Genomic DNA, 14090 nt, shown 5'->3' on the forward strand with positions numbered 1-14090 from the left:
TGTTCTCGCTCGTAATCACGTTCTCTCTCTCGTTGTTCTCGCTCGTGTTCGCGCTGTTCTCGCTCGTATTCGCGCTCCTTTTCGCGTTCCTCACGCTGAATTCGACGCTCTTCACGAGCATCACTCTCGCGCTGCTGTTCATTATTAAACCGAGAGAGGACGAACTCCTTAATTTCAGCTGGGTCCGTAAGACCCATATCGTTGGCTTCCTGTACATAGACACTGGTCGACATGATGCTAACTCAATCTAATAAACTAGCGACACAGTACTGACTGCGATTTTTTTTCTTTTTCAACGAGAAATGCCAATAATAAAAAATAAAGAATATAGGCACAGGTTAGTGGTGACCAGTTCTATCTAATTAAACTGGTAAAGAAAGAAAATTAAACAAACAACTGACTGTCAAAACTATTATGTAAATTAATAAAGATGAGTCAATAATCACCAGTAAGGCAGTGCCTATAGACTTTAATGATAAATACCTAAATATGAACGAGTGAGTATTATCTCGTGAATAGTTTTAGAGCTAGGAATTAATATCCTGGAATGAGGTCGCCAATTGTCACGGGGTTTTTAAGATTATGCAATATTGAAGGATGATTTCCAATTATACTGAAGAGCAGGGACAATGAATTGTCTTGCTAAAATCAAGCAATGATTACTTTATGCTGGCTTACTTCGCTCGATTCTCTAAGAACCAGAATTTATAAACTTTCTCAACAGTATACAGCAGAGACTAATTCCTCACAATTGCTGTTTATTGGCACTGTTAGCCTCAGGAGAAAGTGACTTCACCCCTGACAATAAATAACTAATACTATTAATGATATCAGGTTCTTGCTGATGCGTTAACTCCCAGAAGGCACAACGGATTTTAAGCTTAATACAACAAGACTGGCCCAAGTACCAGTTATGGATAGCAGTGCGTTTAGCAAGCTAGGAGCTATAACTAGAATAAGCTTAATTATGGAGAAATGAAACACGAGTTTACATTACATTAAGCTCAAAGAAAAGAACTGTTAAATTTATTGATTACAAAGGAATAAATTTAAAGTTACATTTCAAAGCGAATTCAGATAAAGAGATCACACTTACTCACTCACTCAAAAGCTAAATTCTTAAACCTAGGAAAACAACATGCGGTGCAGCCAGCCGGCATGTGAGGGAACAGCACCTTAACTAAACTCTTAAGTCTAGGAAAAAGAAAAGAAAGTACTGGTCAAAGAGTGGACTAAGCGGTGACTGGGTGTCGTTACTGAGGAAGAACACTGCACTCGCTGTCTCTCGCCAATTACAGCTATGTGGGAATACGGCGACGGTGGGAACTAGGTGTCGTTGAGGAAGGACACTGGCACACACAACCAACTTCCGTGGCACTCAAATCTTGACTGACTAACCCATGGGAAAGAAGGGAGCGCTGTGACCTCATTTCTAACGGCTAGAATGAGCGAAACACGCCCAAAACAAATCGCTCAGCGGAAGCGCTAATGTCTCGCACAAAGACGATCACTTACGACAATGAAAAATTGATTTGAAAAGACTCCCGACTGAATGAGCGGTTAATTGAATGATAAACTGGAATTCCACTAGAGTTCGCGGTTTCCCACAAAAGCCAATGTCACTAGCCGACTCGTGACACAAGGGAATAATTATACCTGACTTCCAATCCTCCGGGACTCTACCTTCCTCCCAGGCCAATCTGCACATCTTCCACATCCATTCTACCACTATCACCCTCCCATACTTCAGCATTTCACCACACACTCCATCAATTCTTGGGGCTTTCCCCAATTTAACTTTCTTCATTGCTTCCACAACTTCTATCCTACTGATTTCTTCCTGTCTTCTCACCTCCCTCCTTCTCCCAGCCATTCCCCAGCCACTTATACTCGCATTACTTCCATCCTGTATGTTCAACAATTCCTTGAAGTATTCTCTCCATCTGCTCACTTTTTCTCCTTTCTCCACTAGTAATCTACCATTTTTATCTTTCACTCCCCTGCTAACTTCACTTCCACCCTGTCTTACTCTTTTCACCTCTTTCCAGAACATTTTCTTACAGTCCCTCCACTTTACACTCAAATTCCTTCCAAATTCCTCATCCACTCTCTTCTTACTCTCTCTTACTAATCTTTTCACCTCTCTCTTTCTTTCTACATATAACTCTCTCTTCCGCCTCCCAACTTCTTCCATGCCCCTATTTCTCATCCATTCATTGTATGTTTTCTTCTTTTGTGCCACAGCCTGTCTCACCTCTTCAGTCCACCACGCTGTTCCTTGCACCCCCCTCCGTCTTCTCTTCCTCCCACACACCACATCACATGCTGCACATATTTCTTCTGTAAATATCCTGCACACACCTTCCACGTCCCTCATCCGCTCCAATTCATATTTGCCCAATCGTTCCTCCACTTCTCTCTTATACTCTGCCTTTTTGTCATCCTCTTGTAACCTTTCCACTCTCCTTGCAACTACTCCTTCCTCTCGTCTTTCCCTTCTTCTATTCCTCCATCTTACTTGGATCCTAATTCTGGCCACCACCAAGTAGTGGTCAGAAAGTCCACTCCCCCAACCTCTATAAGCTCTTGCATCCATTACATATCTTCGCATCCTTTCATCCACACACACATAATCAATCATTGCCTTCCTTTCACCCACCCTTCTCATCACTCGTCATGTATACCTGTGGATCATTTTATGCCTGAAGAGGGTATTGGCTATCACCAACCCCCTCCCAGCACAAATGTCCACTAACGCACTCCCATTCTCATCTATCTCAGCAGGCACACCCCACTCACCAACTATTCCATCCACCTTCACATTCCCTACTTTACCATTCATATCACCGATCAAAAACACTCTCTCATTCCCTCGAAACTTTTCCATGCACACTTCTACATTTGTCCAGAACTCTTCTCTCACTCTGCTAGCACGATCTTGTGTTGGCGCATACACACACACAATCGCCCACATTTGTATTCCAACTTTCAACTTTACCCACACAATCCTTGACCCAACTGATCCTTACTGTCTTATGCTCTTCTTCCATCTTTTACTCACAACTATACATACTCCTTCCTTTGCCCTCTCATTCTAACCTACTCCTGCACATATAGCCCATCCATACTCCCATTCTCTCACACTTTCTCCTCTTCATTTTGTTTCAGTTATTCCACATACATCCACTTTCGCACCCTTAAGCACCTGGACAATCTCACTATCTTTCATCTCATCATTCGGTCCTCTTACATTCCATGTACCCATTACCAAGTCCTTTGTCCGGTCCTGGGTCATCATCGTTAGGTCAGTCCTTGTCCGAGCCTTCTTGTTTGTTTTTTTAGTTAGTTGTTTTCCGGGGAGGGGCACTAACCCTCCACCAACCCTTTTAGTCGCCTTTTACGACAAGCAGGGATACTGGGGGAGTATTCTTGAAAAAAAAAACCCTAGCCCCAGGGGGGCATCATAGGTAAAGGGTGAAAATATTTGTGTGTATAATTGAGGATGGCATAGTGATTTGTGGTAGATAAAGAGGACATGGACGGTATAAGTACCACACAGTAGTCTGGTGCTATTTATAATCCTGATGCTGGAGTATGAGACGGTGGTATATTTGGACAGATTATGTAAACTGATGTGTTATGAGCAAAAAAAAAAAAAAAAAAAAAAAAAAACTGTGAGTGTCCGATGCACTGATGATGTATATTCTTATCTGGAGGAAGAGTGAAGTTGCAGTGGTGATGAATGTCGTGATTTCTTATGATATCCATTTCACAAGGAACTGTTCCAGTAGGCCGAAATGTGAAGATGTACGCAAGGCAAAGGTGAACAGCATGTAAGGATGTACGGCACATTTGTTCAATCGTTGATTCACTGGCGAAAGTGACAGTGTTCCGTCTCTTGGAGACCATGATGAGTTCAGTGTTGTGTCAGTGTTGATGATGACCAGTGTCATTATTCTTAGAACAGAAGGGGTACATGTAGGAATCTACATTATCATAATACAATTCATAATAGATAGTGTACTAGATAGAAACACCAGTCAGGGTGTGGGAATAGGAAATATGTCAGCAAAATTAATCAAAGGATATGTGTTTGCAATTTCAGTGGGAAAGGAAATGTGTCCACATTTCTGTAAGGAATGCCACACATGCACTATGGCACCGGAAGTGCTACATACACACAGACACATACAAGCTTCTAGAACCCAGACCTATGGGTTGTACACGTGACACAAAGCCCCTCTAGACAGGGAAGGAAGAGTTAGAGAGACAGAAGGGGGCTAGCTATAGAACCGAAAGGTTGTACAGAGAAGGAGAGAGAAAAGGGGTCTAGCGAGACAAGTCTGGGAGGTAACTGCGGGACTCTACTTTATACTTCACTCGTGTGTGAGAGACTTTAGTTAATCTTTTCTAGCCAAATAAAATTATACATAGTCCCATACTCATCTTTACCTCTCCTGTTATAACATGACAATGGGAACTAAGATTATTTACTTACAAACCTACTCACATATAACTACCTCTCGTCCAAGAGTATAACTTATGTATAACTGATCTACAAAACACACTACAAGAAGCTACAAAGTTTCTACAAGATATGGTGGCAGCTGTGGGATTCGAAACCACGGCTCCGAAGTGACTGGTGTTCCTATCTAGTACACTATGTATTATGAACTGTATTATGATAATGTAGATTCCTACATCTGTCTATTATGCTATGAGTTGTATTATTATAATATGGAGTCCTGACAGTACTACCCCAGTGTGTCCAATGACAGTTCTACAGGAGTCTATCAACAATTAACTGCCCCACTCTGGTCTTGAAATTACTAGACATCTGCTGAGGATGTCTGACTACCATTCATCCTGTTGGAGGCTGCTCACTTCCAGTATTAGTTCTCTGAAGTGCTTATCATAGTAACAGATTTAGTTCAATAACTTTCTCTCATCTTCTTTCAGCACTCTTCCTCTACATGACCTTTCCTATTGCAAAACTGACAATACTTCAGACTTCTTACTGGTGCTTTAGCAACAAAATCCCCACTTTCTTTGAAGGAAGCAAAATGCTATTTTTCCAGTAGTATCTTCAATTTCATCTTCACTGGTTTGCAAGAAAAAGGGTTTAAAGGGTCTAATTGCTCCACTCTTCTACATCTACCAAATGAATAAGGCTTAGAATCATATTTATGCAAAATTCTATAATTTTCTGCCACAACAGCTGCGTCACCCAAGTTATCTACCTCTTTCTCAACTAGGTGAGTGGCAACATCCTTGAAACTATTCCTAGCTAACCTTATTGATGGGTCAGTGAGATTGTTCCCTGAGGCACGTATCCAGGTGGCATCTCCATTTTTCACTGGTACGACAGTCGCAGTTGTCATGCCAGAACCTTTATTTGATCTAATCATAGGAAATATTCCCGGTGCCAAGTATGGTTGCACTGATGATGACACTACTCAGACTTCGGCTACAGTAACACGAGCCATGGCTGAGGCTCCAGACTGTGTCACCCCTGTGACCATTGAGTTGCCGCAAGATCTGATGTGTAGCCAACTTGTTGTTCAAGAACAACATTCTGACCCGACACTTGCTGCCGTGTGGAAGAAACAAAAGGGTCGAGTGATTAAGTATTCATGGGGAGGTCAAGCCAAGTTCCTTCGCAAGCAAGGACAGCTCTACCGCGAGTACCTGAGGGCGAGGTTCGACTGCAGTTTGTTGTTCCCGCCAAGTACCGCCAAGCAGTGTTAGAATGGGGTCATTGTTCAGCCTCAGGAGGTCACATGGGCAAAAGGAAGACCCAGGGCCATATCCGAGCTGACTTTTTCTGGCCAGGGATGGGACGAGACATAGATAGTTTTGTGCGTTCCTGTAATGTGTGTCCACGTACCATGAATCAGGGACATGTCCTTCCTGTGCCGTTTGAAACCACACCCGTAATCTCTGAAGCAGTTGAAAGAGAGGGCAGTGGTAATATGGGTGTAGATCTGATGTCTCACCTACTAACTGATGATTAACATGGGCAATTGTTGTATGCTGGGTTCCGTAAGATAGGTTTTCTCAGAGATTTGAGTAATCCAAGGACCAGCCTGGTTCCCAGTTAAAAGTGTACCAGTAAGACCTGATGTCTCGCCTGTTGGCCCTACAGGACACAGTACTGTATGTCCAGGGCCTGTATATACATGTATACCATAGGTTAAGGGGAGAAGTTTGAGAACTCCGCAGAGACAGTCTGAGGCTGTGTATGAATTACCTTGTGGAACGTCTCGAGCTGTGGGCCTCTCTGAGGATTCCCAGAGAATGCACATTATCCACATGAGTGTTCACACCCACTGTGGGTGTTAAAACGTGACCTGCCCGAGATTGCGTAGGGATTCTCAGCTTCCTGTTATTAGTCGTAAATGTAGAGTTGGGTTAACCAGTAAACTGCCCGTTCTAAGAGATTTGAGCAATTCAAGAACTGGCACGTTTCCTAGCTTATAAGCATTAACCAGTAAACTATAAGGGTTCTAAGCAATTTGTGAATTCAAGAATTACGTTACCTGGTTAATAATGACATAAGTACTGATTACTAGGCAGAGAGAGAGAATTGACACATTTGATGCCCCACCTTAATTCTTTTCACAGGTGCAGCTGGTGGGTGCAGCATTGCCATGCAGATCAGCTGGTCATTCCTGTCGCATGCTGCTGCCCCTTCTCTTCTGCCTCGTCGTCATTATTTACTATAAATTTGTATTACATGATTTTTACACGTAGGTACAGTTACACCACGACTGTCACACCTACACTGTGTATTACATACATTATGCTACATAACAATTAGTTGTTAATGTAAATGTAGTGAATTTTTCGCTCAGTTTGACCTGAGTACAGGATTTTTCACGGCCGTCACAGAGTTTTTCCCTCAAGCTTGCTTCTATTAACGTAAATACGATTTTTTTTTGCTCACTGGTGACTGTGACTTTCTCCTGTAGCAGGATAGCACACACACACCACAGTGTGAATCTTGTATGACTGAGTTAGGATTTATATGTATATTGAAATTTTTTTTCCTGGAAAAAAAAATTCAACTTTTGATAGGGCATAATGTCACGAGTCGGCTCGTGACATCACTAGGTGGGAAACCGCGAACTCTAGTGGAATCCCAGAGTTATCGTTCAGTTAATCGCTCACCCGGTCAGGAGTGTTTTCTAAACAATTTTTCATCGTCATAAATGATCGTCTTCATGCGAGACGTTAGCACTTTCACTAAACGATTTATTTTGGGCATGTTTCGCTCATTCTAGCCGTTAGTAATGCGGCCACAGCGCTCCCATCTTTCCAACGATTTAGTCAGTCAAGATTTGTACGCTGCAGAAGCAGGTATTGTGTGGCAGTGTCCTTCCTCAACGACACCTAGTTCCCACCGCCGCTGTATTCCCACTTAGCTGTGATTGGTGAGAGATAGTGAGTGCAGTGTCCTTCCAGTAATGACGCCCAGTCATCTGCTTTGTCCACTTTTCTGACCAGTATTTTCTTTTCGTTTTCCTAGGCTTAAGAATTTAGCTTTTGAGTGAGCGAGTGAGTGCAATCTCCTTATTTGAATTCACTTTGAAATGTAACGTAAATTTATTCCTTTGTAATCAATAAATTAACGGTTCTTTTTTCTTTGAGCTTAATGTAACAAACTCGTGTTTCATTTCTCCATATTAAGCTTATTTCACTTATAGCTCCTAGCTTGCATAAATGCTTTGATATTCATAACTGGTACTTAGGCCAGTCTTTTGTATTAAGCTTAGAATCCGTTGTGCCATCTAGGAGTTAATGCATCAGCAAGAATCTGATATCATTAATAGTTTTAGTTATTGATTGTCAAGGGTGAAGTCACTTTCTCCAGAGGCTAACAGTACTAACAACAGCAATTGTGAGAATTAGTCTCTGCTGTGTACTGTTGAGAAAGTTTATAAATTCTCGTTCTTAGAGAATCGGCGAAGTAAAGCATCATAATGTAATCATTGCTTGATTTTTAGCAAGACAATTCATTGTCCCTGCAATCAGTATTACTGAACATTATCTTTTAATATTGTATCTATCTTAAAGACCCCGTGACAATGTATATGAACCTGACCTGAGCCTGACCACGAAAATCTGTCCGCGACAGATCCCAGGACGACCGTTGAGGCAGCCTGTGCAGGCTCCTGTTCCCTACCCACATACACCCAGGTTTGCCTGAACGGGCCGGCCTCTTCAGGCCACTGGACGGACTTGCCTGTGCATGTATGGCCCACTTAACCCCTCCGTGGCCGCCGGCATCGAATGACGTTTAGCCGTTAAATGGCCGCAGACTTCGTTTGAGCGCGGCCTATAAAAAACTGCAAAAAATTTTCGGAAGTGAACGAACGTTCTGAATGTCTTCACACTGACCTACACTACACTCCCACACAGTTCATCAAGCAGTTCAGAGCCTGCTGCTGTGATGAGTGGATTTTCGATTTTTTCGGTCTTGGCCATGCCTAAACAAGCACAACTACACCCAGTATCTCGACCCAGGCAGAACATATCATTTTTGTCCTCTCTTGCAAAAAACACACAGCCACCTGTTTACGATTGTGAAGTAATACAGGCACAAACAAAAAAGACATGATAATAAGTGAAAAATACATTTTTGTCTTGGTATCTTTACCTATTTGCTCAGGTTTGCTGTAATTGTTTGGATCATTTGATGCAGTGCAAACCTGTAGAAAACTGTGAAAACCTTCGGGAAGTGAACGAAAATCTGGGACATGAGACTGACCTTGACCTCTCACATATCATCTGTCAGTTCACCACCTGCTGTCGTGGCGAGTGGATGTACGATTTTTTCTCTCTTGGCCATGCCTAAAAATACATAGCTACACCCATTATCTCGACCCAGACAGAAAATACAATCTTTTCCCTCCCTTGCAAGATGCAGACAACCACCCTGTTTCCGAGACAGCAATATACTGTATATTGCGGAAATAACAAGGTAAAATGATGAACATAATATGATAGAGGAAGATGAACATGTTATTACGGAAACAATACGTTTCCCCTCGTCTGTAAACGTATTTATTTCTGCTTTGTATCTGTATTCGTAATAATTAGACTTATTCTCCAAAAAAGATAGAAATACCTGACTTGTTCAACGACCATGGAGAACATAGGAGCCTATTACATAATCTCCTAATATTCCACGCCACACATTTAGAGGAAAACTCCATTGATGTCCCCTTGACTCAGTGATGTGTGGATTTACATCTTTCCACACATGCATATTGTAAGCGTTGAATATCCCAGTCCTAATGAAGCTTGACTCATCAGTGTACATAACCTTTTGTGGGAATTCGTCATCCTGTCTTACTGTGCCTAGGAACCACTCACAACACTACTGACGAGCTGGATAGTCTTCTGGGGTTAGAGCCTGATCCCTTTGTATGTAGAATGGATGTAAGAGTTGTTCACGTAGAACATGCCATACTGTGGAATAGTTTGCTCCTAAAGTCCTAGCGATGTTCCGTGTGCTTGTCCTAGGGTTCTCTCCAACAGCTTCCAGCACTTGTTCTTCAAAATCCACTGTTCGAACAGACTGGCCCCGTCATGTATCGGTCAATCGTACACGTAATTCACCAGATTGTCTCCTATCTATGGCATGAAATGGGGAGAAGAAGGGGAGAGAGAAGTATGTGGTAACCGTAGAGGTATTTGCCTTCTTAGTGTGACTGGAAAAATATATGGTAGAATACTCATTGATAGGGTTAGGCATATAACAGAGGAGGTAGTTGCAGTAGCAAGGGAAAAGGGTGTGTAAGTCAGATATTTGTTCTAAGATGTTTAGTGGAGAAGTATCTAGAGAAGGGAAAGAAAGTGTATGCTGCCGTCATGGACTTGGAGAAAGCTTATGACAGAATAGATAGGCAAGGTATGTTGAAGGTATTAAGAATATATGGAGTGGAGGGAAAATTGTTGAGTGGTGTGAAGAGTATGTACGAAGGAGCTAGGGTTACGGCGTGAGTGGATGGTGAGCTGAGTTCTTTGATCTAACTCTGGGACTGAAACAGGGTTGTGTGATGTCTCCATGGCTGTTTAATATATACATGGATGGGGTTGTAAAGGAGGTGCAAGGTAGGGCAGTGGATGTGGGGGTGGCTCTAATGAATGAGGGTGGGATGTGGGAGACTCCGGTGTTGCTGTTTACTGATGATTCAGTATTCTTGAGTGAAGCTGAATAGGATTTGCAAGGTTTGGTGAATGAATTTGGGACAGTGTGTAGGAAGAGGGGTCTGAAAGTAAATGTAAACAAGAGTAAAGTTATGGTGTTTATGAGGAATGAAGTCACAGAATGCACAGCTAGGTTGGATGGTGAGGTTATGGAGAATGCGAGTGCCCTCAGGTGCTTGGGTAGTGTGATGAGTCAGGATGGAACTTTTGGGGATTAAGTGCTTGAAAGGGTACAGAAGGGAAGGAAGGTTGTTGGTTCACTGAAAGCAATGGTTAGAAATAGTGAGGTGAGTACGGTATGGAAGTTAAGAAGTCACTCCATGATAGTATTGTGATCCCTACGCTGACGTATGCATGCGAGGCGTGGACATTGCTGGAGGAGAACAAGTCAAGAGTGAGAGCAATGGAAATGAATTACTCGAGAGAAGCTTGTGGAGTGACATGGAGGAACAGGTTGACGAATGAAGGAGTGAAGGAACGTTATGGGTTGGAGGTGGATGTGGTTGAGAAGATTAGGAGAAATACACTGAGGCGGTCTGGACATGTGGATAGAATGGAGAATGAAAGACTGACTAAGAGAGTATGTAGGTGAGGTGCAGGAAGGGAAAGGGAGGGGAAGACCTAGGATGAGGTGGAGGGATGGAGTTGAGAGGTATATAAGGGTGGGGGGAGTGAGTTGGGGGGAGGGTAGTCAAATGGTGGGTGACCGAGCGACTTGAAGGCGTTTTGTCTGTGGCCACCCTTTGCGGGATTAGGGCGTCGGGCTATCTATCTATCTATCTATCTATCTATATATATATATATATATATATATATATATATATATATATATATATATATATATATATATATATATATATATATATATATATATATATATATATATATATATATATATATATATATATATATATATATATGTATATGTGTGTGTGTGTGTGTGTGTGTGTGTGTGTGTGGTATGTGTGTATGTATAAATTAGCTGGAATAGAGTACTAGAGTTGTCATGACCATGGACGGTTTAATTGTTGCAATATTATTACTCCCTGATAATTGCGGCTTATTCCCAGCTGATTAAAATATTTTCAAAGCAGGAATAAAGTACAAGAACTGTCCGATACGAGAAGGTTAATGGTGACTGTGCTGACATCCTCAGACACCTATACTCACCCTCAGGTTAATAAAATTCTCTGTCATTAACTATCATATAGTACATAGAGATTATACGGCTGTGAAAGAGTAAATAATATGTTTGCACTTGGGTGTACAGAAAGCTTTGTTGTAGCTTTTGTTATGAATATTTGTACAACAAAGATGGCTGAGGTGAGTTTGCATAACTAGACAGCGGAGTAGCCCAGCTGTCATCTGTGTGTGTGTGTATTATATATATATATATATATATATATATATATATATATATATATATATATATATGAACAAAGTTGTTTGTCTTTGTCCTTCAATCACGCCCAAACCAAGGGCCAGAGTCCCCTGGACCTATATGTATTCTGAATAAGGGTGGCCCAGTGATGGTTATAGGGGGGTCAAATTCAGACTTGGGTCATCTGAGGTCACCAGTAGTGTTCGCCTTTTGGCCTGGGCAATGCCGGGTACCCTTATGGCCAAGTTTTTGGCGTGGAGACTCACATGACCTCCACTTCGGACAGGCTATGTGAGGTTAACCTCCGAGGTCATTTGAGGTCACTGGTAATACACGTTCGAATGACTGGACCCAGCAACCCAATTTTTGGCATGGACACTCACATGACCTCCAGTTCGGACATAGGCAATGTGATGTTAACCTCCGAGGTCATTTGAGGTCATCGGTCGGATGTCATTTGAGGTCACTTGTAATAGTAAACAAGGGTGCACAAATATTGTGCGTTTGTCAGCGAAAACTGAAATAGAATGTTCCTTGACCTCATTATCCCTTTACAAAAGCGTAGGAGGTGTACATGGCCTTTCTGGAGTTGAAAGAAAGACTGAACTAGAACAAATAGGATTAGAGTGTTCGCTTTTTTGGCCCGGCAACGCCGGGTACCCCAGGAAGTATATATATATATATATATATATATATATATATATGTGTGTGTGTGTGTGTGTGTGTGTTTTACGTTCCTGACCGGGAATCGAACGTAAGACTTCTAAATGAATGTCAGGCACTGTTACCACTACACCATGGCGTAACGAAAGCTAAGCTACCTGAGTTCTATGACGAATAAGGTAAATCCATTATGGGAGGATATACATCTCAACACATCAGGATTTTTGCTCAGCCCCACGCAGCTCGGCAAGTGACTGAGCATGCATGGGGCTAAGCAAAAATCCTGATGTACTGAGACTGATATATATCCTCCCATAACGGATTTACCTGGTTCATCATACAGTTCTGGTAGCTTAGCTTTTATCACGCCATGATGTAGTGGTAACAGTGCCTGACTTTCATTCTGAAGTCTCGGGTTCGATTCCCGGTCAGGAGTGTAAAAGTTATTTGTACATATGCGTGTAATGTCTGGCTGGGATAAATTAAAACTGCTCTGTCACTTACCGAGTTACATGGGTCTGGGCAAAAATCCTGATGTGCTGAGGTTTTTGAAATATATCCTCCCTTAACGGATTTACGTGGTTCGTCAGAGAATTCAGGTAGCTTAGATTTTATCACGCCATGGTGTAGTGTTAACAGTTCCTGACTTTCATCTAGAGGTCTCGGGTTCGATTCCCGGTCAGGAGCGTAACAAAACATATGTACACATGCGTGTATTGTGTCTCTCCAATATATATATATATATATATATATATATATATATATATATATATATATAACAGAATCAATGGAAAATAAACTGAGTCTGGTGAATGTTGATGGTACAGAATGGAATCTGAAGCAGCTGCTGTTTGCAGATGATACTGCACTGGTGGCTGATTCAGAGGAGAGATTGAGACAGTTGGCAGAGGAGTTTGGAAGGGTGGTGAAAGGAAGAAATTGAGAGTAAATGAGAATAAGAGTAAAGTGATGAAGTGTACGAGGTTGGTAGATCGGAGAAGGATGAATATTTTTAATGGTGAGTTGTTTGAGAAGGTAGAGTGTTTTAAGTATTTAGGGTCACATGTTGCTGTGGATGGAAGAATACATGCAAAAGCGAAGTTTAGAAGGAATGGAGTAGGAAAGGTGCTGGGAGGAATGAAAAAAGTGTTTAGATGTCGTTCGCTTGGAATGGATGTAAAGAGAAGTCTGTATGAGGGTGTTGTGGTACCGGCTATGTTATATGGAACTGACACATGGAGTATGGGTGTAGCAGAGAGGAAAAGTTTGAATGTAATGGAGATGAGGTGTCTGACGAGTATTAGTGGAGTGACGCGTATGGATCGAGTGAGAAATGGTGAAGTGTGAAGGAGAGAACTGGAGTTGTTCGGGAGATGGGTGATCGAGTTGAGCAGAGGGTGTTGCGATGGTTTGGGCATATGGAGAGAACGGATAATGAGCGATTGGTGAAAAAGATAACTAGATCTGTGAGAGGTGTAAAACCCCCTTCACACTTTCACGATTGTGATTACGACAGCACAACTACTTGAAATCGTCCTGAAATCGTACGATTTTTGGCCCAATTTGATAACACTACGCACACACTGCGACGAATTACGATCGTGTCCAGTTGGCACTGGGATCCCCCCACGCCCGCATCCCGATGGGTACAAATGTGAAAAATAACGGTCATTTCCGGTTTCTGACTACACAACGACAGTGCAAATGATAATAACAATTGCATCAAGACTATAGGACGATGACACAACGATTATGAGAAGACCATCTTAGTAACAGTAGTAGTAGTAGTTAGTAGTTTGTAGTAGTAGTAGCAGTAATAATATTAATAGTA

The 14090-nt window shown here is 42.0% G+C and overlaps 1 protein-coding gene across 1 annotated transcript in view; it reads left to right on the forward strand.

Annotated features, from left to right (window-relative positions):
* The first annotated feature begins 11529 nt into the window (after window positions 1-11529).
* The window catches only part of LOC145409040 (uncharacterized), a 144224-nt gene continuing 141663 nt past the window's right edge, over window positions 11530-14090 (forward strand). Inside the window, exon 1 of the mRNA XM_080279599.1 lies at window positions 11530-11538. Coding sequence (XP_080135725.1) covers window positions 11530-11538 — 9 coding nt within the window. The remainder of the gene's footprint in view (window positions 11539-14090) is intronic.

Source organism: Coenobita brevimanus, chromosome 79 (genome assembly GCF_032717465.1).
Source record: "Coenobita brevimanus isolate Jiangsu-jjx chromosome 79, ASM3271746v2, whole genome shotgun sequence".
NCBI classification, from domain to species: domain Eukaryota; kingdom Metazoa; phylum Arthropoda; class Malacostraca; order Decapoda; family Coenobitidae; genus Coenobita; species Coenobita brevimanus.